At 39.7% G+C, this 26,153-nt stretch overlaps 1 protein-coding gene and 1 long non-coding RNA gene across 3 annotated transcripts in view; one reads left to right on the top strand and one right to left on the bottom strand.

Moving 5' to 3' along the window:
- The window catches only part of LOC113021122 (protein shisa-8), a 135,356-nt gene that overhangs the window by 48,253 nt on the left and 60,950 nt on the right, over nucleotides 1–26,153 (top strand). The window contains exon 3 of the mRNA XM_026165583.2: nucleotides 3,782–3,897. Within this exon, the coding sequence (XP_026021368.1) occupies nucleotides 3,782–3,897 (116 nt within the window). The remainder of the gene's footprint in view (nucleotides 1–3,781; nucleotides 3,898–26,153) is intronic.
- On the bottom strand, nucleotides 10,897–13,947 carry LOC145428328 (uncharacterized). Of its 2 annotated transcripts, XR_013908613.1 has the most exons (5): nucleotides 13,701–13,947; nucleotides 13,217–13,252; nucleotides 12,706–12,858; nucleotides 12,251–12,341; nucleotides 10,897–11,646 (listed from the first exon to the last, which is right to left on the bottom strand). It is a non-coding gene; the product is annotated as an uncharacterized LOC145428328 (long non-coding RNA). The 2 variants fall into 2 exon arrangements; XR_013908612.1 differs by having other exon boundaries at nucleotides 13,217–13,947.

Genomic DNA, 26,153 nt, shown 5'->3' on the forward strand with positions numbered 1-26,153 from the left:
ATAATTGATGCGAGACAAAATACAACTCCACAACATTACTAGCGCAAAAAGACAACCTTCCATTTATTTTCACTTAAACAAGAAGCTGGTTTTTATGTACATTAAAGCTTTATAAAAATGTAACAGTGCAAATGCAAATTCCTTGCTGAAAGTTTAACCAAAAGGCATTTCCAGTAGAAATGGGCTGACATATCCTGAGCATAACCATGTATAATATCCACTGAAGTTAAAAAGAGGTGCTTTGCAACATTAAACTGCAGTGTGCAGTACGCATTTTTCGGACCATAAGGTGCACGGGATTATAAGGCACATTAAGCGAAACAAAGCAGTCAGATAAATCAAACTTTATTAAACTCATTCTTCTTGCTTCCTCCACTTCTGTACCATTGATTCATTAATGTTGAATTCTCTGGCAGCTGCTCTATTCCCATGTTGTTGCAGTATATTAATGACTAACCTTGTATTGTGGATGGATTATCTCAGTTGTTCTCCTGACTGAAGTTTGGTCCGTTTACAGCATCCTGCCATGCGATTGCATTTGTCTCTAACCATGAAGAACCTTCACGTTAACTTTTATAAGTGGAAAAGTGTTAGTGTTCGTCCTCCAGCTTCACTGTTTATGTTATGCTAACATAGCTGTGTCGCTAGCGATCACGTAGCACATCATTATATACCAGCTAGCCCAACTTCAGTAACCCTACAAACGTCACTGCTGTTTAGTTTCCTGTCTTCATTTATGTTGGAAGTGATAGCAGAGCTGTACGTTTGATTTTTTTCAGAAATCTCTCAGTCAGAACATGCAATATCATGCTTAGGTAACTAGCGAAACTAGCGAGCTAACTTCCGCTAGCTTCCTGCTAACTTCTAACTCCGTTAAATGTAATAACTTTTGTTTTCATGGATGCCTGGAAGTTAAACTTTATAGTTACACCTGGTAAAGCAGCAATGCTGATCGTTTTATTAAAGATGAAAGAATTTAGACAGTTTTTAACTCTAAGTGATGCTGCAGTGTTGTTTGACCTGAAGTATACGGAGTTTAGGACCCAGATTACTCCCAGATTTAAGAGCATCTTAGTCTGACAAATATGACAATAACAACGGCCGCTTGCATGTTCTGCAAAAAAATGTGCTTTGTTGTGTATCTGACGGACAAACACCAAACCAGTTCCACATCACGGAAGTTGCACCATTTTTACAAACCAATTCTGGTTCATCTGTTTCACTCAACAATCGGCCATGTGCGTATGAAAACAAAGGCACTGCGTATGCGCGTTTTACTCCCATTCTATCGCAATATTTCATTTTCCTATCGTTGCCTAACATTATACCGGTATTACCGTGAACGGTATAATATGGCCCAGCCCTAGCTGTGACACAAGTACTCGTCCAGGTAACGGTCAATATAAAAGGAATATTTAAGTTAGAGTAAAGGGCGAACCAATTTTACTCATTAGACGAGGACATCCTGGCTAAAACGGGACAGTTGTCAACCCCAAGCGACAGTAATGTTTAAATTCAAATAGGCAGGTAAGTAACTAGTGTAGGCTACTAGTTATAAGACTGATATACTGCATATACATGAACATTTTATAAAGAAATAAGACACAGGTCACAGTAATGATGGTCGACCAGATAAACAAAAAAAGCAGGAAAAATGCACAAACACATAGTCATCACTCCTTCTAATATAGTGTTTTTCTACTATGGTTGAGCACTAAAAGCATTTTATTCAACAGGTCGGTTCACCAGACACTTTCCACCTGACCATCTGAGATTTGCCTGAGAATAATTTGTTTATATTGAAGCTTTTATTTCTCATTTGAATTGATTTTAAAGAACATTACGTGTACTGTATATGTAAAACTGCTTTACATAATATTTCTACAGGCCTCCAAATCTGCTACCAGAGATCAAACAAGTATTTCAGGGACTTTAAGCATCCACCAATCTGTGTCAACTGCTCAATTCAGATTCATAGAACTAAGTAAATTTTCTGGATAATGGAATTTCAAAATGGCCACAAAACTGATGCATGAAAAAAATAATGACAGACATTAAAATTTTGCATAATTCCTATTAAGAAGTGCATCTTTCCATGTGACTGTCACATAAGAGTTTCCTTTTTTAATTATTAGAATTTAAATTTGATGAATTGAGTTTGAATGACCTGCAAAGACACACAAAGCTGGGTGTGTTCATTGCCTCTTGCACGTGTATTGTGTTTGATTGCACTATATTGTGCTGATGTTAATGTTTTCATGTTCACTGCTCTCATGACCACAGGCAACCATTTCACAGCAGGCTAATAGAAAGACAATTGCTTTAATGCATTTTGGGAGGCTGTGTGAAGGTTTCAACAGTGAGATTAACAGTGAGGAAATATTTATGGGTCTTTTGAAAGCAGCTCTGAGGTCACAGCTGATTTGTTGACTATGTCACAGTAATTTCCTTGTCAAAAACGACACGTTGATGGCGCGCTTTCTCCTGCCATGTACACAAAACACTAGAAAGTTTGTAAGAACCAATTATAGACTCCTAAGTCAGCAGTGGCATAGTGTATAATTCAGTGAGTGTTTCTTTTTATTTGGCCTTATTAAAAGCAAATAGTGGATTTTAGCAATTAATGGTGATCAAGCGGGGCAGGAATTGCAGTTTTGAAACCAACATTTTCCATCTTCTCCGTCATTTTTCCATCTTCTCTGCCATTGCTTCTCCAAAAATCTTTGCTTAGCTCTTTCAGCCTGTTTGTTCCATGTGACTTATTCTGGACTAAACCTTCTTGCAGACATTACATCACATAAGGTCCATTAATTTAAGTTAAAGTTACAAGTGGGATATTTAGAATCTGGTTAGGCTTAGCATTTTTAATGAATTAAATGTATGCACACCACTGAGAGCAGTCTTCACATATAATATACTGCATGTAAACCCTATAAACAGTAGTATACACGAAGCCCTGCCTGTCATACCTGACTAAAGATGTTTTTTCCCAAATCAGCTGTGCATTTCCACAATTTTTACATACAGCACATCCTGAAGCAAGTAAGGAAGTACCCCCACGATGTAGTACACCCACATGGCCATTATCCAGTGTCTTTAAAACATTTAAAGTAGAGTAACGCCATACTGTGCATCAGATATAACTCTCAGTCCAAGTCTTTGTTTGCAGCTGAAGTTCTGCGTGCTCCCAAAGAGTTAAATCTGCAGGCCTTTTCCTGCCCGTGTTCCAGTTTTCAAGCGGCATCAGAACTTGTTCAAAGGCATCAAACAGTAAAAGACAGCAAGAGGGGAAGCTGTCTTATTTCTTATAAATGATTGACGCTCCCAGCTGGCAAACAACCAGAGACTCATCCTTTTTATCTTCACTTCCACTGTCTTGAATTGAATTCAGAGCATTTTGTGTGTTATTGATGTAAATAATCTTTATCCGCAGGTAAAGCTGTTGAGATAAAGTTGTTTTGCTAAAAAAAAAAAATGGCAGTTCATATTATATGCACATCCATGTTTTGTTTTGTTTTTTCCAATTTTTATTATCTTTCTGACAGTCCCAGCTAAGCAATCTTTCAAACATTCTCCCTCTGGTCCTCTTTGTTTCAGCGCTCTCTCTCTCTCATTCTTCTATCTTTGCCTCATATCACACTTTTCTCCTCTCTTCTTCCCTTTTTGTGGATGTGCGTGAGTGCACTTGTGAAAGCTCGTTAGGCAATTTGTTTGTCTACTGTCTCAGATTGTGTGCAGGATGCTCAAAGTGTGTAAATGTTGTTTTTCTTCTTCCCTCCAGGACTTTGACAGAGCTTCTGAAGCAACCCGGGGAGGGCGGAGCAGTGGATGGTACTGGTGTTCATCATCCTATAGGCACAAACGGCATCTCTGCCAGAGCGCTGCGCTCCAACAATGGCAAGTTTTGTTTTTTGGCATGTATGAGTTACCATACAAGCAAACTGAGCTGACAGAACATGGCTGATAACATGATAACATGGCGCTACCGAACTCTTAGCTCTAGCTAAAATTTTCACCAATTCAATTTTTAACTATTTAGCTGCAATTTCTAGATTTACTTTGTTTTAAAGATTTGTACACACTTTAAGTTACTATTGATTTAGTGTTACGATTTCATTACCAGATGAAGACCCCAAAGAATTAACTACTAAAACTACTAAAAAAAACCTACTAAACACAAAAACTACTAAAAGTTTTTTCACTTACAATAGTGGATGCAAATAATAAATATGGCCATAGTATTAAATAATAAGATGAGAATTTCTGTAATTGCTAAAGTCTGGAAGCTAAGATAAAAATTCTGGCTTCAGACTTCAGTTTTTGCTAAATTTGGCTCTGCACAGTGGTGATTCTAGGGTTTGTTGGGGCCCGGGGCAAAAATCCTTCCCACCGTCATCACTACTTTGTTATAAATTATCTGACACCAGACAATAAAAGTTGATAGGCAACACATTATAATAGAAATGGCAGAGACCTTTTTTTTTTTGGTAATGATAACTAAACCACACTGACTGGTTATGAAGTGTTAATACTGCTTGCCAGCAAGTGTAGCTAGCTAGCTACAGTAACAAGTGGATTGCCGGTATCGTGTCTCTGACTCCTGGATGAGCATGCTCAGTTAGGTCATACTCCAGCTAGCAGAGCTGAACACACTTCCTGCTCGGCTAGCTAACTTAACTAATGCTAAATGCCAGAATAATTTACATGAAATAATGTGATTCTAGTGGAAGTTGCATTACATCCTGTCTTTCTCCCATAGTTAAGACTAGACTCGCAGCATTTAGGTATTTAGCATTAATTTAATCATTATTATCTGCTCCACTCACTATTTGGGCTAAGTTAGGCTAGGCTAGGTTGCTTTATTTGTACTGTAGGTAGATTTTTTTTTTTGTTTTTTTTTTTGCCTCTCCCGTTTGGCTCTTTTGCCATCAGAATTGTTGCCTAAAGGCAAAGAAAGATGCCCAACGGATTTACACAGATTTATATTTCTGTGCTGCTCTTAATTTCAAACTAGTGAACAAGAAAAGACACTTTACTCTTATACTCGCACTCTCAGCTGGTGCGTCTTCATCACACACATAAACACATACATGTCTTTCATGGGCGGGGATGTGCAGGGACAGACAGGTCATATTTAATTAAGATTTAATTAGCTGTTCCAGCTCCAGACCCACTGAGGGAAAACTGTGTGACCCATCTGTCTGCCTTCTTCTCTAGACACTTGGATCACACACACACACACACACACACACACACACACACACACACACACACACACACACACACGGTATACATGCTTAATATAACCCTCTGCTTCTTCAGTGGGTTGAGACCTAAATTAGTGGACATATTTCCTGAGGGCTCATTTGTGACAAGACTGATGGCGTGTTTAAAGGACAAAGGTCCCTGTTGGCTCACAGTTCTGCTCTCACTGTCGAACACAAAGAGAAAAAGTTGCCTTTTTGTCCAGTTGTATTTATATCCAGGTTGGCTCTCTATCATGTAGTTTTGCACCAGAGGCAGATGTGAAGCCATATGATGATAATAAACACAACTCACTAATGATGGCTGCTTCATTGGATGTAAAAGCATCTATAGGATGTCCCAGATGTTCCTCTCTGCTTTAGTTCCCATCAATTATTTGCATTTCAGAGTAAAAGTCTGTTTGTTTCTCTCACAAACCATAGAGGCAATATTCATCCACACAGCTACAAAGGGGAATTAGTGGGACTTCTCCCTTTACTTTCATCTTCCCACCACTGATGTAAACAAGTTTTAGCCATCTTTTTCACCACATACTGTGCTTATCAACTCTCAGCTTTATTCTGTCATCATCGTCTCCTTCTGTAACTGTACTCTAACACAATGAGAGACAAGCAAATGAACAAACACAAATACAGGGAAGCACTGGATCACCTTGACAACACCTACTGGTTTTGTAGACTCTAATATTTATATTTTAATCTAAATGAGATCCAATTTTAAAAAGTGGACATCATGCTGTCTTAAACCAGTGATCAAGACTATAAAGGCATCAAGACAGCATCTACTAAGATCATAAATCCTGTAAACAGTAGGCAGTAGGACTTCACTCTACAGTGGGATTTCTTTTAGTAACAAGACAATTTGCCCCTTTTTGCTATTTGTAAAACAATCCAGGTTTATAAGGTACTTCTGTACTGATATCAATCTTCTTTTATGTAACCTGTGAGATAAATACAACCATACAACCAACTAAATGACCTAAAGAAACAGTGCAGGTGTGAGCATAAACCAACTTTAAACCACACGACAGAAGGGATGTCAAACATCTACACAGGCATTTTGACATTAGCCCGCTCATATTAGCCACACTCTTTTAATATTTCACGTGTGCAACATCACGCACAGCACCACATGTTTTAGCAGCATTTAAAACATCATTTGATTATCAAGGAATAACAAATACACATACAATATGTACAGCACCAGTGTTTAACTTCGCGTATTGCACTGGTCTCGGTTTTAACTGTTTTCTGAGTGTTTTTGCTAACTGGTAACAAAGCACACACTTTCAAATCAACCCAGAGTGGTTGACTCTTAAGGGAGTGAGAAATCATGTAGGAAAAAGGACAAACCAGTGAATCAGAGTTTAAATTAGACAGCAAGCTAACAAGGGGAAGGGAAAGAGAGGTGTGAAATAAGCACAGACATATGGAGACGTGGTGTATATCATCTAGAATGGGGTACAATAAAATAAAGCCTTCCTGATCCTGCTGGGTCAGCTGTCACATAATCACCTCTTAATTAAACACTTTTAATCCTCCCGGCCACTTAGACAGGGACAGCGACAAAGACAGAGAGAGAGGAGGGGGCATGAAGGAGACAGAGAGAAACTGGGACCGGATGCTTTACAGAGGTGTGAAAATTCATAAGAAATTACTGGAAGTTTGAGTAAAGGAGCTTTCATGTATAATAAAGCTATTTTGTTTCATGGTTTGAATTTTGTGGAACATTAATAGAGCTTTTCATTCCAATATTATTCAATCTGCTCCTTTTCACTGTTATAAAGAGTCAAACTCACACTCGAGCCAATCACCACTCACCCAAACAGAGTTTATTTGTAATCAAATCTAATCAAATGCATTAGAATGTCATCTGTATCCAGCCATTGAAACATTTTAGCAATGACAGCAGTCTGTAATATTGATTCATTGAGTGGGTCTATCACTTTGCACCAGAGTGAAATAACTTGACAGCTATTTTGTCCCCTGTGGGCTCCACTATAACCTTTTTTGTGACCTTTGCTGTAGTGCGTTTACTATACTCACATATCAACTTGCACAACTAACAAAATCCTGTGTCAACATTTATATCTGCATGGAACTGCAGATTTTGAACTTTGACAGAAATTTAAACTTGACACAATAAATAAACTACTGTGAAAAAAGTCTCGAACCACCCCAAATTCTTTATATTTTGCTTCCAAGGAGTCGGACTTTCTTGTGATTTCTCCAGGCTCTCTGAACTTCTTTTACAGGCTCTCGTCACGATCCTGGGCCATTTGACCCAGCGTTTTGAGTTTTAATATATTTTGATGTTTATGGTTTATGTTTAGGCTCATTAGGTTCTCTAAGTTCATTTCTATTATGCTTAGGTTGCTGTTATTTTTCATTCATTTTTCAGTCACTGTGTTTAAGTCTCCCTTGCCCTTCGTGTGTTGTCATGTCTGCCTCTCATTATGTTTCCTGTTTTATTTTGAAGAGGTCTGCTGTCCCATGTTCATTGTGTCTAGTTTCACTTCCCCTGTTATGTAATTATGTTCATTTCAGTCTGCTGTTTCCCCATGTGTTTCCACTTTCCCTTATCACCTCCTGTGTGTATTTAGTCTGTGTGTTTTCATTCATTCCTTGTCAGGTCATCTGTTGTTTCACACCATGTTTCCAGGTCTCATATATTCATGTCCAGGTTTGTTCACATTTACGTTCACGTTCACTTTCATGTCAGGGTTCTTCATGTTGTATTTTAGTTCACCCAGTTTAGGTTAATATTTAGTTTTGCATGAGTGTGCGTTGCCCTTTGTTTGTACCTTTTTATCAGCCTTATTAAACGGCTCGGCTTCTGTGAATTCGAGGTACGTTCCACGTTCTGCGTCTGCGTTTAGGTCCATTGTTCACACTCCACACAGTCCACTTCCACACACTGTGACAGTTTTCTTTGGACACTGGTTACGTTTTCAATAATGAGAAATTATTTTTGTTTTTTATTGTTAAACCAGTCAACACTGACCTACGAATCATACAGTTATAAAAAAGACACTTAAATCAAGACATGAACCAACATCATATCTACATATAACAGACAACTTAGAAAAAAACAATTTAAAAATGTTTCTTTACACGCTTTGTTTAATAGCAGCTTATTACAATAATTTGTAATTAGAATAATGTAAAATAATACAACGTGCCCCCATTTCTTTCACTCTTGACATGGTTTGCAGCGTGTCTTAAACAAATTGAGGAAAAGGAAAAAATCCTCCAAAGACTTGACACTGATCCGGAGAGATGCATCTGGACCTCAACTGGATCCATCTGCTGTTCGGTGAAGCTTCAGCACTGATGTATTGTGGCTGTACTTTCAGAGTGCACCTGAATACAATGCTAATGCAGCTAAATCATGTTTTCTCCTCTACGCTTCCTCATTTTCAATACAGTATAGTTTTAATACCATATAAGTCATGAAGTAAGGCATAAAAGTGTCAAGATGTAAAGTGAAAGGCTGCTATATTTGAAAGGAAAGAGGAAGGGGAGGGGGAGAGGAGTATCACGGTCTGTTTTCAATGATTGAATGAGTGAAAGTGCAGAGCAAAGAGTTCCTGTGGGGTTACCAATGACAGCTGATATTGCGGAGGGAAAAGAACAAGAAACTGCTGTCACTTCTTTAATTTATTATAGCAACACTGTGCTATAAAAAAAACACAGTATTGTAACATGTATTATAGCATTCAGCAATAAAAAGTCAGGATTATGGTGCAGTATAGAAGCTTAGTTTGCCAGTAATAGACCACAGTTGTTCTGCATCAACGCTTCAGTTTTCAATAAGACTGCATCTGAGAAAGAGTTCTTCACATTAATGTTAATAAAACTATCTGAAAACTGCAGCGATGTGCTATAAATAACAATGGGTACTTAATAGTAATGGTCCACTGTTAATGTCTAAAGAGTCTCCTCTCTACAGTTTCAGTAATGAATAAAATATAACAAAGTCTACGCCCTGTCTCAAAGCATCATCGTAGGCGTTTAATGGTAATATCCTGAGCTGCCTCCCAAACCAAATGAGACTAAACATGTGAAACTGATTTAAATTAGAAAAAAAACGGTTGACGTGAAAATTTCTTGAAACCCCTCTTTGGATTTGGTTTCTCTTCTTTTCTACCTTTTTGCTTTTTCTCCAACATAATCCCAGTGAAGCACCTACAGCACGTAACTCCACTTAAAATCGCCTGAACTTTCAAATATCATTGAAGTCACCTTGCTACAGTTAAAAAAAACATGCTTGGATTGTGATATCTCACAAAACAATCTCAGGGTCTGATATAATCAGAGCATAAGGGGGGGGGGGGGGCTCAGAAGCGACTGTTATCATGATTTACAATGCAAGTGGAGCAAAGGGAGTTTGTTTACCAAACCCATTTAATATTAACGTACTGAACACAAAACAGAGCTGTGCAGGTTTATGAAAATAAGGTTTACAACATTTAGACATGCTCTGCAAGCTGCTCACCGCCTGTGAGATTCCTGACACCCCTCCCCCACCCATCACCTTCACTCAATACCAGGTTGAGATGCAAATGAGGAGACTTCACTCAGGCAAGTCTGCTGGACCAGACGGAGTGAGTCCCCTTGTCCTCAAGACCTGTGCCCCCCAGCTGTGTGGAGTCTTTCATAAACTGTTTATGCTGAGTCTGAGTCTGCAGAGGGTCCCGGTGATGTGGAAGACATCATGCCTCGTCCCTGTACCAAAGACGCCTCGTCCCAGTGGCCCCCAGGATTACAGGCCCGTGGCACTGACCTCCCACATCATGAAGACCCTGGAAAGGCTCATCCTGGACCAGCTGCGACCCATAGTAAGACCACATCTGGATCCCCTTCAGTTCGCTTACACTGAAAAAAATATGTTGTTGGATTTACTTAATTCAATGGTGGACATTTGTTGCACACAGATGTTTTGCTTTGGCAGCAACTTAAACAATTGAGTTAAATTAACACAATTTATTCATGTTCAATAAACCTGTGCAATTTGTGTTGATAAAATGTGACTTAAACATGTTTTGATGAAGTAATTTGAGCTCTTGGAATATTTTAATCCTTCACAATTTTCTCACGTTATCCCAACACGATTCAATAACTTTTACCCAATACTACTTGGTCACTTAAATACTACATATTATCTTCAAATTACATTTTGCTATTATATTCTAGTATCAAATACACAATTTTCAAATGGAGGCCTTATAACAGATTGTATTGTTCTCTTCCAAGATGGTTGCTGGCATCCACCAGTAACCTTTCAAAACAACATGTCTAATTTCACTGCAGTAGGTAAAGAATTAAACTGACATTACTCCTCTACTGAATCTATATAAATCAACAGTTAAATAATGTCAGTTCTTCCGTGTTCTCTGGAATCAATCGCAGCAAAGAAATTAGACTGTTTCTTTTGAAAAATGTTGGGAAAGAACAATACAAAACATTCTATTTAAGGCCTCTGACATCAAGATTCAGTTAAACAACAATTATAACTAAACAATTTGAGGTAATGTTAGTTTCCATTAACATTAAATTAGGTTACTGAATTGGCAAACACCTTCCTATTAACATTACCCATTTTACCCCAATAACTAAAGAAATTAGCACCTGCAGGTCAAAACCTTTATTCAAGAGACGCAAAAATAACATTGATACAGTGACTGTCAAAAATTACAGCACTGATCATACTGTGACATCTTGGTTCAAAACAGCACACTTAGAAATATTCAACGTTCTTTACTTCAACTGAATGAAACTGAAAATACCATTTCACACGACCCATATGGGATATTTAGACTGTATAACTGTTCACGCTACATCTCTTCACTAGTAAAAGAAAGAAAAAATACAAAGAGAAATTTAAAAATGCTGCCAAACAGACAAACAGAACTTGTACAGAGCAAAAGGAAAAACAAACAACAACAAAAAACAGCTCGTCCTCATGGCAGTTGCAGAGTATATAAAAATGAACCCTGCGATCCGTTCCTGGAATTGAGCTTCAAAAATGCAGCAGAACAAGTGTGAGATTTAAATGTCCTCTCACCTAGAGCTGGTCACCTCACATGCATAACAGTGAGCTTCGTTGCAGGAGCAGTTTTGTCTTAGTTGTGAGCTTTTCTTGAGAGCTGAGTTGCATCCAACTCCATTACCACCCATTGAATCACCTCAAAAGTGTAGCAGAGTTGTGATGGGTAACTCATGTTGAAGGAATAAAAAAGGTCCAAACAGCATGGCTACTGCAAAGGTCACGTTATCCAGATCTTGAAGAACAACATCAGAAAAGTCATTGCCTGGCGCATCTCTGGAGACAGATGTTCATTGTGGTTTTCTCAATCTGTGCAGTGGCCTCAGTCAAGTCCTGGTTAAACACAAAACATTTCTTTAAGATTCCTTTTTAAACTCATCTCTTTTGAATCTACCAGTTCTAATGTTAGAGTAATTTAAACCAATGCAAGCAACATAGTAAATAGCTATAGCGAAAGAGTGGCCTGCCATGCTGCCATTCATGGTCTAACAGAGTTTCTAAGAGAGGGTGAAAAACATAATAATTTCAAATGCTTTACATTAGTTTTTGTTAGAAAGACACCGGCCCATCAGAAATCCAGGCTATGTCACTCAGAAGATGTTAGAATTTAGACTTTCAGCCCCACAATTTGGTTAGCTGTTGGTCAGTTGGTCTTTTTTTTTTTTTTTTTCAAACAAAAGCTAATGTAAATACTGGTGGGATTTTCCTTTGTTCATTAGAATGACAAATTTAAAGTTTTTTCACACTGATGTGACCCCTAATACAGGGGTGGGGATGGGGCCTCAAGGGCCGGTGGCCGAGTTCACTACCAGGCCTCATGTGAACTTCAAATTATTAAAGAGGACTACTGGTCCTAACCAGTCCAATGAGGATCAAGTGGATAACTAAATGCATTTTTAAATGTTGCAAAGCCACAATCTACTCATAAAACACTCACCATGAACTCCTGCACCAAGATGTTGCAATTGTCTTTCACACAGATGCGGAGCACTTTGATGAGGGACTCCGAGCATTAATGTCATCCTTGACTATTATAACAAAGAAAACAGAGATTTGTGAACTTTTCAGTAGCACAGAAGAAAATGATCCCAGACAAAAACTCTTGACTTTTTAAACCAGTCAACATGCAACACCAGCATCTACAAAGCAATATCAAAAGTTCCTGTTTGACATCAACTTTATGGATATATAGTTTCCAGAACATTTATTTTTAAAAAAAGATAAATTTTTCTCAGTGGGCCAGTAAATGCATGACGAAAATTATGGCATCCTTTTAGTGGAATCAGTACTCACAGGTAATAGTTGACTGTTTCAATGGATGTAGCATAAAAATTTTACTGACCTAATGCAATACATATACACTTTGTAGTTAAAGAATTTTAAAGTTCTTACTGTCATAATGGCAGCTACATCCTTTAGCTTTGTGCCCTGTTCCCCCGATCACTTTGCAAACACTTTCAGCAGACTGTCAGAGAGAAACTCAGCTCCGTCAGAAACCTTGACTGTAAAGGCATGGTTGGGATGCACTGGAATGCTGCATTTTATCTGAAATGACATAAAATTATTTTGAAATAACAGCAGGCACTGTGCTTGGTTAATCAGTAATGTTTTGTTGAATAAAAACTGTGTTTCCAGATCTTATGGGATTAAAAAAAATCCAAAGATGTTTGTTTCTGATTTGCAACCCAACAACCCACAAGTTACAACCTCATTTCAGTTCAAGTGTGCATTAATGCGAGTCCAGTAATCACCTTTCTGGCAATACATACAGGTATAAGTTAAACCTATGGCAGATTTTGGATTTCTCAGTTGTATTAATAGGGTGAGTATGCATGCACCTAATAATTATAAAAAACCCATTATAATTAAGTTACAGAAACGAAAATAGAATATACTTTCTTACCATAACACCTTGAACCCACAATCCATCAGCTGACTCCTGGTGAAATGCAGAATAGAGGTCGTCTCTCAATGTGCAGCAAAAAAAACAAAAACAAAAACAAAAGGACAGCAGGTGAGGCCAGGAGGGGTAGGGATGTAAGCTAGCATAATGCCGCTGATGATATTAGCTAAAGCTGTTCAATGTCCAAAATCTCACTAACACCACGGTGCAGTAAATACACAATGTAACTGAAGAGTCAGTTGGCAAATCTATTCACACAGAAAACCAAATTATGTTATGAGTGCCTCGTAATTAGGTTTAATGTGATATTACGGCTCTTGTGCCAAAGACAAATTCAAATGAAAAAGCGCCAATTCTTTGACAACAGATAAAACAGCAAATAAGCTAACGGCTCTTTTTTAGCATGTTACATGGCGACACTCTAGACGTTTAACTACATTTGGCTGAAATATGGTAAATATTAATTCAAAAAATCAAGACATACCAAAAACGTAGAGTTGGCTGCTCGACTTGACTGAGATGGATGCCTTTTTTAAACCACGATCCAAAGCCCGCGAGATGAAATCACGCGTGGTTTCACGAGATTTAACGTTGCTATCTTATTGACTTACTTCACCTGAACATGATATGAACAATTTAATACACCCTTTCTGCATATCATGTAGTTTTTACACTATATAGTTACATTTAACTTTAAAACATGAGGCAATTGTGTTAAATACATGCAAGATGCTTACATAAATCCAAGAGATGGCCAGTCCCTTTTTTTCAGTGTATCAGCCTCGTCTCGGAACTGAGGACGCCATCATCTACCTGCTCAATCGTGTCTACACCCATCTGGACCAGCCGGCGAGCACTGTGAGGGTCATGTTTTTTGACTTTTCCAGTGCTTTCAACACCATCAGGCCGACCCTCCTGGGTGATAAGTTAGCAGCGATGCAGGTGGATGCTTCTCTGGTGTCCTGGATTGTTGATTACCTGACAGGAAGACCACAATATGTACGTCTCCCACAGTGTGTGTCTGACAAGGTGATCAGCAACACAGGGGCACCACAGGGGACTGTCCTCTCCCCCTTCCTCTTCACCCTCTACACCACAGACTTCAGCCACTGCACAGAGACCTGCCATCTTCAGAAGTTTTCTGATGACTCTGCGGTGGTTGGATGCATCAGCAGGGATGATGAGACAGAGTACCGGGCTGTGGTCGACTCCTTTGTCACGTGGTGTGAGCAGAATCATCTGCAGCTCAACGTGGCAAAGACCAAGGAACTGATCGTGGACTTCAGGAAGACCAGGAAACACTTGACCCCTGTTTCAATCCAGGGGGTCAGTGTTGACATTGTGGAGGACTATAAATACCTTGGAGTACACATTGACAATAAACTGGACTGGGCTAAAAACACCACAGCACTTTACAGGAAGGGCCAGAGTCGTCTCTATTTTTTGAGGCGACTGAGGTCCTTCAACATCTGCCAGAAAATGCTGAGGATTTTCTATGAGTCTGTTGTGGCCAGTGCGATCCTCTATGCTGTTGCATGCTGGGGGAGCAGGCTGAGGGTCGCAGATGCCAACAGACTTAATAAACTGATCCGTAAGGCCAGCAATGTTGTGGGGATGGAGCTGGACTCCCTCAAGGTGGTGTCGGAGAGGCGGATGCTGTCCAAGATAAAGACAATGTTGGATAACACCTCCCACCCACTCCATGACATGTTGGTCAGTCACAGGAGCTCGTTCAGTGAGAGACTGAGATTACCGAAAAGCACCACTGAACGACACAGGAAATCTTTCCTGCCTGTGGCCATCTCCCTGTACAACGCATCCACTTAACACACTGTTTGCTGCTACAGCTACACATGTTTCTTTTCCAACTATTTATTTATAAGTGACTTATGTATGTATGTATGTATGTATATGTATATATTGTACTATTCTTAGTTAGCGTATTGTCTGTCTTGTCTTAATGTTGGTTTAAAATGGAGCACTGTAACAAAAAATAATTTCCCCCAGGGATCAATAAAGTATTCTGATTCTGATTCTGAATTACAGTCAGCAGAAGTGAAACTTAGATCTTAATAATCTTAATCTGAATGTTACTGGCCTTTTCAATTGATATTATTTTTCCTGTAATATGTAGCATCTCTTTCCACTCCTGCAAGCAACACAGTCACCTGTTGTGTGTGTGTGTGTGTGTGTGTGTGTGTGTGTATTTAGGTCGAAAAGCATCATTATTTCCTCCATTCAGAAAGGGTGTTACATTAGTGTTCGTATGTGTAGTTTTTGAATGTACTGCAGGAGATAATCACTGTATGAGATTAAGAGAGGTCTAAATTAGTGTTAGCATCACCGTGTGTGTGTGTGTGTGTGTGTGTGTGTGTGTGTGTGTGTGTGTGTGTGTGTGTGTGTGTGTGTGTGTGTGTGTGTGTGTGATAATGAGAAACAAAGCCGTGGAGAAACTAACAGCTCTGTGGAAAATAAGGAAGTATCCAGTGTACAGTTGGGTCAGAACAATATTTTTTTCCAGAACAATGTGTGAAAGAGTGAGAGCAGAGGCTAGAAAGAATAAGACGGTGAGAGGTACAGGTAAAGAAAGGTAGAGGAAGGAAGGATGAACACAGTGGTACATAGAGAGAACAGATAGAAGAGACAACATGCTGCTAGCTGCGAGGGGGACAGCTGGTCAGCTGCTGTTCTGCTCTGTTCTGGTGTGGAGAGCTGCCCTGAGGACAGTCACCCTATTCTGCGCGCACACACACACACACACACACACAGGGCATGCACAGGCAAAGCACATACATGGCTTTGCACGTCATTACAAACGTGCGTACAGTCTGTGCCAACTGAGCATATACCGATGTACCCACTGTGGTATGAACTTTCATGGAAATGTTCTTTGTATTTAGTGTAGAGATGATGAGTTAACAAATTGGGAAAAGAAAGCGAAGAAATAATGAGTGAAGTGTTGAAGAAATGAGGGAGAGGACAAAAAAAAGTGGGGAAAGTAAAATGAAAACATAAGGTGCGTGTAAGTGAGCCAGTGAGCGATTATATAAGAGTGAGAACCCGAGTGGAGAGGGTATCAGGCGATGGAATGTGAATAAGAAAGTGTGGCAGGGGAGGAGGAGTGAGACAGGAGCAGATGGCAGGGAAGAAAAGGAGGGAAGGAAGATGGAAAGCTGGGAATGTGCGTACACTCCCTGATCACTTATAGCTGCTGTCAGCCATGCAAATGTTGCCTAACTGTAACAGTGACTGCAGCACAAAGAAGTAGAGATGCTTCTTTTCTTTCTTTTGTTCATCAAATTGCAATCAGCTGAATTCAGCACCACTTAAAACAACATGAAGCAAGAACCAGTCAGCTTCAATCTAAAGCATTTAAACATATTATACATTTAGACTTTAATTTACAGAGCTAGCATGTCTAAGAATTTTACAGAGTGGAGTTTATTGTATTTTGCATATACTATATTTTCTGGCTTTAACAGCAGAACTTATTCAAGAGAAGTAAAAGACTGGCCCATAATAGCAACAGATACTGTTTTGAGCACTCTTTTTAGCCCCCATATTTCTTCCAATAATAGCATGACTGGCACAAAATTTGAGTCAGCAAATGTCAGCCTAAGAAGGCGAACATCATTTCTGCTTAGAATTGCATTTTCAGAAACCTACCCATACAAATGGATTGTTGCCATTATAATAGAAACATGTGATTTGTTACAGCTACAGCACTGTACATGGTCTTTAGCAAGGTCTTGCATGCAAACATATATAGACTTATATAAGGCTAAACAAAGTTTGCACAGTTCTAATGTGCTTGAAAGTCAATATTTGGTATGACCACCTTTATTCTTCTACACAGTTTGAACTTTCTTATTGTTTCTTTTAGTGGTCCTCAGGTGAGTGTAGCAGGACACAAATCATTCAGAAAGTTCAACTTTTATCTAATCATAATATTTTCCCAGAAGTCTTGGAGCTCATCAAGATGTGTTTTGGCAAATGTGAAACGAGCCTTGTTTTGTTTTTGATCATCAGTGGTTTTCTCCTTGGATCTCTCCCGTGGATGCCCGTCTCTTATGTGTAGAGACAACACCGGTTCATCCCTTGAGTTTGGTGCCTTTTTAATGTTTGAATAATTCATAGGTCAGTGTTAAGTGGTTTAACAAAACAAATGGAAACAGTCAGGTGCAAGGAATGGACTGAAAATGAGTCATAGTCGATGTAGAAAGAAAACTTTAAAGGACCTTCAGAAAGCCTGGAGAACTACTGCTCAAGACCACTTTAATAAATGAAGAGAAAGTCTGACTCCTTGGAAGCAAAATATAAGGAAATGAGGGGTGACTCAAGACTTTTGCACAATATTGTACATATCTATAATGTTACACCTGCTTTACAATAATTATGTCCTACAATTTCAGACTTTGGATGACTGATGAATCTGTGCAAACACACAAAAAAAGCCACATATGTCTGTGCTCTACTTAATATTCCAACACGCTTTTACAACACATTAAATAATCATGCTTTGTTCCGTCTCAGTAATTCAAATGCACACATGTGATTCTTTATTCAGAAGTTCTCACAGGTAACCTTGTAACAAAAAAACTCCCTGTGCTATAAAAGGGGAAATATCTAAGCTCTTCTTCTCCACTGGAGGTCTCTTCTGACATGGGTATGGTTTTGCATTTGTGGGGCATAATTTGCATGTCAGTAGCCTTCAATAGAGGCCCCGAAAAAAAAGGGAGGGGGAGGCATAGATAGGGAAATAAAAACATTAGAGGGAAAGAGAGGCGGAAAAGAGGAAGAGAAGAAGAGTGAGAGAAAACTGAGAGAAACAAATGGAGCAGGAAGAGAAGGATTGTGCTTTTGATGCAGAGGGAGAGCAAGAGAGAGGGGAGGAGGGAGAGATGGGATCAGCCTGACATTGAAATCAAAATAAGGAAATGGTTATCACTGCAGCCTGCAGGACGGGTGCTATGTGAAAACACATCCTATAGAGGCAGGGGGATCGTGTGTGTGTGTTAGCATCTGTGTGGGTGTTTGTTTACTTGTGTGTGCCCTTGATTTCTGTGGATCGTCACTACAGTGCCACATGGGGACGGTGCCAATTATAACCGCGCTGAGCGTCAGCAACACACCACCAGAGACGGAACGAACGAGAGAGGGGGGTTAAACACAGCAAAACTGAATTAAGGCTATATTAAGAAGTACGTGCGTCTGTATGAGTCAATATTCATACAATCACAGAAACACGCACTCGTGCATGAGTGTATTGTACACCGTGTAGATCAGGTGGAGTTTTCTTTTAAATTAGTTTGAAATATAACTCCTGTCAGGCGTTGTGTTCAAACACCTGACAGGATGTGCGCATGAACCACAAAGTTCCTTGCTGACCTTTTGATGACTGCTGTAACCATTGACCAGCCTTCAACTTCTGACCTCATGCAACCAGATTTAATCCTGAAGAGCAACACATTTTATGAGATCTGGAATATGTCTAATCAGGCTTGGCAGCAATAATACAGGAACAGAAACGGCAACCCACTAAATATCGCTGAGGCCTGTGCACAACAAGTTAAAAGGATCTAGTGTAAATTTGCATTCATCTGCCACTTCATTAGGTCACCTGTAGAGCTCCTCATTAATGCAAATATCTAAATAGTCATAGCAACAAGGTGGACATTGTCAAAATAGTCCAATAAAGTTTAAAGTGAGTGTCAGGATGGAGAAGAAAGGTGATTTTAAACATGGCCTGGTTGTTGGTGCCAGAACATGCCGGTCTGAGTATTTCTGAAACTGCTCACCCTCTTGCATTTTCACACACTACCACCTCTACTGAAAATATACCGTGAGAATCAGTGTTCTTTGTGAAAATGTCTTATTAATGTCAAAGATCAGAGAAAAACGACTAATCATAAGGTCAGACTGCTTTGAGCTGATAGGAAGAGAAAGGTCACTCAAATAACCCCTCACTACAACCAAGGTATGCAGAAGAGCATCTCTGAATGCACAACACATCCATCTTTGAAGCAAATGGATCTTCGTCAGCTAAGAACAGATAACATAGGCTACAATTTGCATAAAAGTAATAGTACAATCAATACAAGGTTGAATAAATTTTACCTGGTCTGATGAGCCTTAAAAATGTGAATTTAGCATAAAAAACAGCATAAAAACATGGATCCATCATGCCTTCCACAGTTCAGGCTGGTGGTGGTGCTAGAATAATGTGAGCACCTTAGCACCACCTGAGCATTGCTTAAACACCTATCATGTGATTGCTGATGGCCGTGTCCATACCTTTATGACAACAGTGTACCCATCTTCTCATGGTTGCTTAAAATAGGATGTGTGGATGTCTAGAAGTTCAAATCACTGCTGGGATGTGGTGAGAATATGACATTTTGGATCAACTATATGATGCTGCCATGTTGCTATAATGGACCAAATCTCTGAGGAATGTTTTCAGCACCTTGTTGAATCGATGCTGTGAAGAACTGGGTCACTTGTGTGGAGTGTGCACTGTGTTGCATCAGGTTCAAGTCAAAATCTGAACTAAAAGCATTCCTTACATCCTCAGCTGTGCAGTTTATGAATAAGTAACTTGATAAATAATGTGATAAAATTATGAATATCACGTTTTAAAAGTGAAAGGAATCAAATATAAAAATGAACTAAATATTGTAAATATTAAAAGTGTTGATTCCAAAGCCTGCAGCAGGAACACAGCACAAGCCTTTTGCTGTATTATCCATGTCAAACCTGTTTATTCCTATATCTGTATATGAATATGCGATTTTCTTTAGTCATCTTCATTCTCCCAGTTTTGCTTTCTCCTCCTTCTTGCAGCTTATTCATTCTTCTCAGTTTTTCTTTCTTTCTCTCGACTTTCATATGGTCGAGAGGAAGAAAGCAATGATCTATTATTGTCTGCAGAGAAAGAGGGTTAGGGAATGTGATTCTGCATTTCCCTCATACAGAAACTTCGAACACCTCATTTTCTCTCCCCTCGGGCCAAAATATCTTTATCTTCCCCTCGAGCTGAAATTATACCGATGCTGCCAAAACTGCCCGTAATGAAGTACTTGAAAAGAAAAATCCCAGTTATATTTTCTACTAAGTTGCAGGTGGTTTCATGAATTTATTGAACATATTGACTTGAATGTCTTTTACACTGACTTTCACTGTTTTGTGAAGAAGAATTTTCCCTTCTTGGCTGTTTCAAAACTGTTACTTATCAGTCTCTGACTTGTTTTGTTAAAATAAAATCCTCCCTGATTGCTGGGCAAATCAGGTTTAAATCAGGCTAATAATGCAATAGTGCTTCAGTCGCTCTGCTCTTCCACTGCAGTATCATTTTATCTATCACAGTATTTCCAGTTCCCTCTCATTAGTTGCCAATCTTCTCTGATCTCCCGCCTTCTTTGTGCTCGCAGTCCCACTTCCCTCAAGGCCTCTCTTTCTTTTTTGGTATTTTCTGTCACTTCTCTGTCCCCTTCGCCTTTATCTCATTCTTCTCCCTGCTTCGCTCTTTTGCTCTCTAAATCATAGCCTCGGTGTCTGCAGACTGAGCTGTGTTATCCGTCATTTTCTCACTGAATTCTAAAGTCACCCAGAAATGATCACAGAGCTTCAATAAATAGATCTGATATCCCCTCTGGTGATCTCAGGTGTTCTGGAGTTGAGCTGCATGGAGTTGAAAGCAAATTTGTTGGGGGGGGGGGGGGGGTTACAGGGCCAGAACCTGAAGGTAACAGTAGCAAAGCACTGGGATAAAGCAGAAGAAAAGCCATGAGTTTGTGGGAAACATGTAGTATTTTTGGTTTATCTCATTTAAAAGAAATCTTTTTTTTAAAAAGTGTTAAAGTGTAAAATTAATATATCTAATAAAATGAACTCATATAACAAACATATGAACAGGTTCAGTAGCCTTATTCTATCCATTCTAGTTCTGTGTTGATCTGTCCGCTGACACTGCTGAAAGTCAACCAACTCACAGAGGAGAAATATCCAGAATAAGCTTATTAACAAGCCAGGGCAGCAGCAGATTACAGCTTTAGCGAACGGCCAAAACAATGACACAAAACTGACAAACAAAGTCACGCAGTCAGATAGACAGAAACCCGACCAGAGGGTCAGTGGTCTGAAGGGAGAAATGAATACTGTGTGGTGGAATTCAAATCTAAAGTTAAAGTTTTATATAGATAACAACAAAATGTATCCTACATAGGGATGGGTATCGTTTAGGTTTTATCCGATACCGGTGCCAAACCGGTACTTTTGAAACGGTGCCGGTGCTTAAACGGTGCTCAAACCGGTGCTTAAAGAATGGAGAACACAAAATTGGTCCAAAAACCTCTGTTCAGCTGTTTTTTTTTGTAAAAAGATAACAATGTTAGCCTTTTCTGCAGCTATAGGGCATATAGAATAGAATAGAATAGAATAGAATAGAATAGAATAGAATAGAATAGAATAGAATAGAATTCAACTTTATTGTCATTGCACATGCACAGGTACAGGGCAACGAAATGCAGTTTGCATCCATCCAGAAGTGCTTTAGTGATATAGCTATATTACAATGTATATTAGCAATAATATAGATATGTAAGTATATTACAGAAATGAGTCTATTATGGTATGTTATAATGTACACGGTATGAAGTATGTTGTGAATATTCTATAACCATAAGTATGTACAGGCTGTAGTGAGTACAAGCTATGTACAGGCTATGAACAGGATATAAATATGAAAAACTATACAGAATATGAGATAAATAACTTCACAGAATCTGAGATATACAGCTATACAGAAATGGGAACTATGCAAGTTGTAAACAGTTGTAGGGTTAAAAATTATCGAATGTACAGAATGATTATTTACACAGAGCTATACAGTAGTGCAGTTAAGATAAGTGAGGGTGTAGATAGTTTCTACAGAGGCTATATAAAGTGCTAGTGGTCCATGTTATTCTTGTGTGTTTGAGGGTACAGTTGTCCATTGTGTGTGTGTGTATGTTCAGTCCATGTGTTAATGTGGGTCAGATGTCAGGAGGCAGAGTTCAGGAGTCTGACAGCTGTGGGGAAGAAGCTGTTCCGGTACCTGGTGGTCTTAGTCCGGAGGCTCCTGTGGCGCCTCCCAGAGGGCAGGAGGGTGAAGAGTCCATGTGATGGGTGACTGGGGTCTTTGATGATTTTCCCAGCCCTTTTCAGACACCGCTTCCTGTAGATGTCTTTCATGGCAGGAAGTGGTGCTCCGGCGATGCGCTGGGCAGTTTTCACGACCCTCTGCAACGCCTTCCGGTCCGAGGCAGAGCAGTTCCCGTACCAGACTGTTATACAGTTGGTCAGGATGCTCTCGATGGTGCAACGATAGAAGTTCACCAGGATGTCTGAGGACAGGTGGTGATATATGGTATCACTCTTGGCTGGAAGCAGTGCTTAAACAATCGAAAAAACACAAACTTTGTCCTAAACCTCTCATGTTTGGCTGTTTTCCACTTTTTCTTTGGTCATTTTAGCCTTTTTGGCCAGGGTGAAGGGAGTATCTGCCATCAAACAAGAAGACAGCCGCATGTAACTACGACGGTGTTCGCTAGTTCACCTTACATGCATTAATGTAATAACGTGGTTAGCCTACTCAACGTAAATTACACACGAACAACATTAAGCTACTCACGCAGAGAAGAACGGCTGCTGCTGCTGCCATCATCATCCGTCATCATTTCTGCTACACTGGCAGGGCTGGGGGCCAGGACTCTCCTCTTCGGGTTTTTGGGGATGTTGCTCCGGGTCCGATAACAGGCAACCCATTCGCAGTAGATGCGCTCGGTGTGAGGTCTCGCAGCAAGCTATCAAATACGGCGCATTTTTCGGCTTTAAAAAAACGCTATGCGTCGCCAGGTGTTTCATCGGATTTGAGGTGTTACCTCCTTTGACAGTATCACAGTATCAGCTTAAAGCACTTGTTGCAGGCTGCTGAGTTTGCATCTTTTGCTGTGAAGTACAGCCAGACTTTTGACCGCTTCACCTTGGGCATTTTTAATCTGTAGCTCTGCTCTAAAAGAACGTACGTACCTGGACCCGCCTACTATCCTCGGAAACGTAAAATGATTGGCTAGAAGTGTATCACAGCTCAGGAAAAAAAAGCACCGAAATAAAGCACCGAAATGTGCGCTGCTTTTCGGTCTGGTTACTACCGTTTATGGGTCAGAACCGATACCGGTACCCATCCCTAATCCTACATTTATTTCTTCATTCTGTATTTCTAGTTGCTACTAACACATTTTGTTTTTATGGCGTCCTGTTTTAATCTTCTGCACAGGTTAGGTTTTACGTTGCCCACAAGATAATTAACAGTAATTCAGTATATGCATCTCTAATGACTTCTGATGTGCAAAGCCACCATATAATGGGGAGAAATCAGCTAATGAAGTTTTAGTTTCAACTCAAAATTTCTATCCAACAACGAATTCATCGATTTTCTTTACTGGTTATCCAACTTAGGGTTGCAGGGAGGGTGGAGCCTATCCCAATCCCTATTGCCAATATATGGTGCGTTTGTGCAGCCACAGTCTTTACACACAGATGAATTTGAGTGAGTTACCTAGATTAATACAAAGGCATTCCCGAAATGTTCAGCCTGTTCATGCTGCTGGAAAACTGTTGTACTTGTTGCACTGAAAAATATGTGCTTTAGATGTGGTTTATATGCTAAATTGATTATTTAGCTCATCACTAGGTATGTTAGTATGATAGCATTAGCGAATTAACACTGTTGTGTGGTCGCTGACCAGGTGACTTTAACTTTGGACTTCTGACAACCAAAGTTGGGTTAAGTGAATAAGGCCCAAGTCACACAGGATTAGAGACCAGTCTGCAGCCAATGGCAACCACGTGGTTGTGAGGGAGAAATGGGTATTCAATAATCAGTTGAATATTCATGACATTTATGTCAAGTTGGCATCTTCCATCGAAACTATGGGCAACCGAAACAACTTTTTAGCAACCAAAATAATCATAAAGAAGTTTTTTGTGCAGTGTCCTCTTTGGACATGTTTTGAAACACTTGGTAACCAGTTGGGTAATACACATGTATCCCTAGCAACCACTGGTTGCATCACGTCGAGTATGAAAGACAACTCTTCAGCATGACATCGCATGTGAAACCTCATATAATGATTAAGTACGTTGTGAAAAAGCTAGAACAAAATTTAAAGGTTCACAGGAGCCGTTATTCGTTAAGACATTTTACACATTACCAACATGTTACCCTCAGAAAAGAATAAGTTCACGCCTTGATATTTAACCATACAGGAAACCAAAAAGTGCTTATGATGTCCAAAAAGCCACATTTAAAGATGGAGTAAAATTCAGCTGCCACAAAAAGAGCAGAGACACTATATCATTTAAATCGAATGATAAAACATTTTTCAGTATTTGCTGACATACACACTGTAAGTGTTGTTGTACTGAAATTCTATTACACTCAGTTGTTTATGTAAAAAAAAAAAAAAAAAAAAGTAGTTACGCAATGAATGGAAAAAAAAAGATCCCGGGTTATTTTCCCACCTTAGTTGTGTGGAAATGGGTGGAAATTACAGGTTATCATTTTCAAAAATGAAGAGAAATTGCTTTGTGTTGAGTGGTGGTTTTAGAGGCTTTTCAACCTTGAAGCAGAGGTCCGTACAGCTTTATAGTGGCACAAAAGAAAACATCTGTAGGATGCATGCTCTCGGATGCCATCAGTGTCTGTACAAAACTTCATGTTAATGTAACGTGAGTGGTTTTCTGTGTTCTCTGCTTTCAGTACGGTGTTCAGGCCTCTGTAGCTGCTGCAGAGGACATGTGAATTTAGAAATGTATATAGCACAGGTGGGGGGGGGGGTAATGTATCTTTAGACACATCTCTATTTTCCCATGTGTGTGAAGAGTGAAGATGCTTGTTTGTGTGAGTGTGTGCAGCTGTGTGGATTGCTCCAGTGTTGTGCAGTGGACTTTTTTTTTCATCTCTGTCATTTGAAGGACACAAGAGTCCACTCTTAGCCACCACGCACCGAGCAGTCATAACAGCCCCCTTCCACACGCAGACACAGCAAGGCCAAGCATCGTGGGTAGCGTGGACAGACGTTCTTATAAATTGGAGCTCAATGGAGACAGATGACAACACCTTGCCAGTGTGTGCTGTCTTAATGTGCAGTTTATCGTGCATGAGTGTGTGTTGAGTATTAGAAATGTCAAGAGAGGCTTAGGGAGGCTTTGTTATGTCTGTCACCACCTGCCTCGAGCCATCCCTGGGGTTAACCATTATGAATTGAAACATTTTTACACATTTGACCTTAGAAAAAGCGCAGCAGTGTGAGTTAGCAGCGCTGCATGTGATGCTTGTGGTTGTGTTGTCCGTATTTGTCTCCCAATGACCAACATTTTTCAGTTTTCAGTGGATGTAAAATCGTCTCTCTGGTTTAAGTGAAACAAAGCAATCCTCATGACATCATTTTTGGAGGGCTATTAAATATCAGCAAATCTTACCATTGAAGAAATTGTGAGAATTGTAACGTCTTTGTGTTTCCAGGTTTTATTTGCTCAGTGAGCGTGCATGCAAAGACACCTACTGTAGCTCTACTTTGTAAGCAAGAAGTGACTGTTTTCTATGTGTTAGGTGCAGTGAGGAGTAAGGCAGATCAAAGAGGGATGCATGCATTTCATGGATGCAAAGAGCTTGTGAATGTGTGCGCATGTGAGTATTTGTGTGTGCGTCTGTTGGATACTGATAGGAGCCTCTGCTGAGCCCCTGAGTGAGGCGCAGTGTGTGGCTATACATTAAATAGCCAGGATTAGCCGTGACTGCTGCAGGCTCACTGATAGCATTACTGTTATGAAGCGACTGGAAGGAATCGGACTCCATTTTGGCTCTGTTATTCTGTCATAATGAGGTATAACCCCT

The sequence above is a fragment of the Astatotilapia calliptera genome, chromosome 4 (assembly GCF_964374335.1).
Source record: "Astatotilapia calliptera chromosome 4, fAstCal68.1, whole genome shotgun sequence".
Taxonomy (NCBI): Eukaryota; Metazoa; Chordata; class Actinopteri; order Cichliformes; family Cichlidae; genus Astatotilapia; species Astatotilapia calliptera.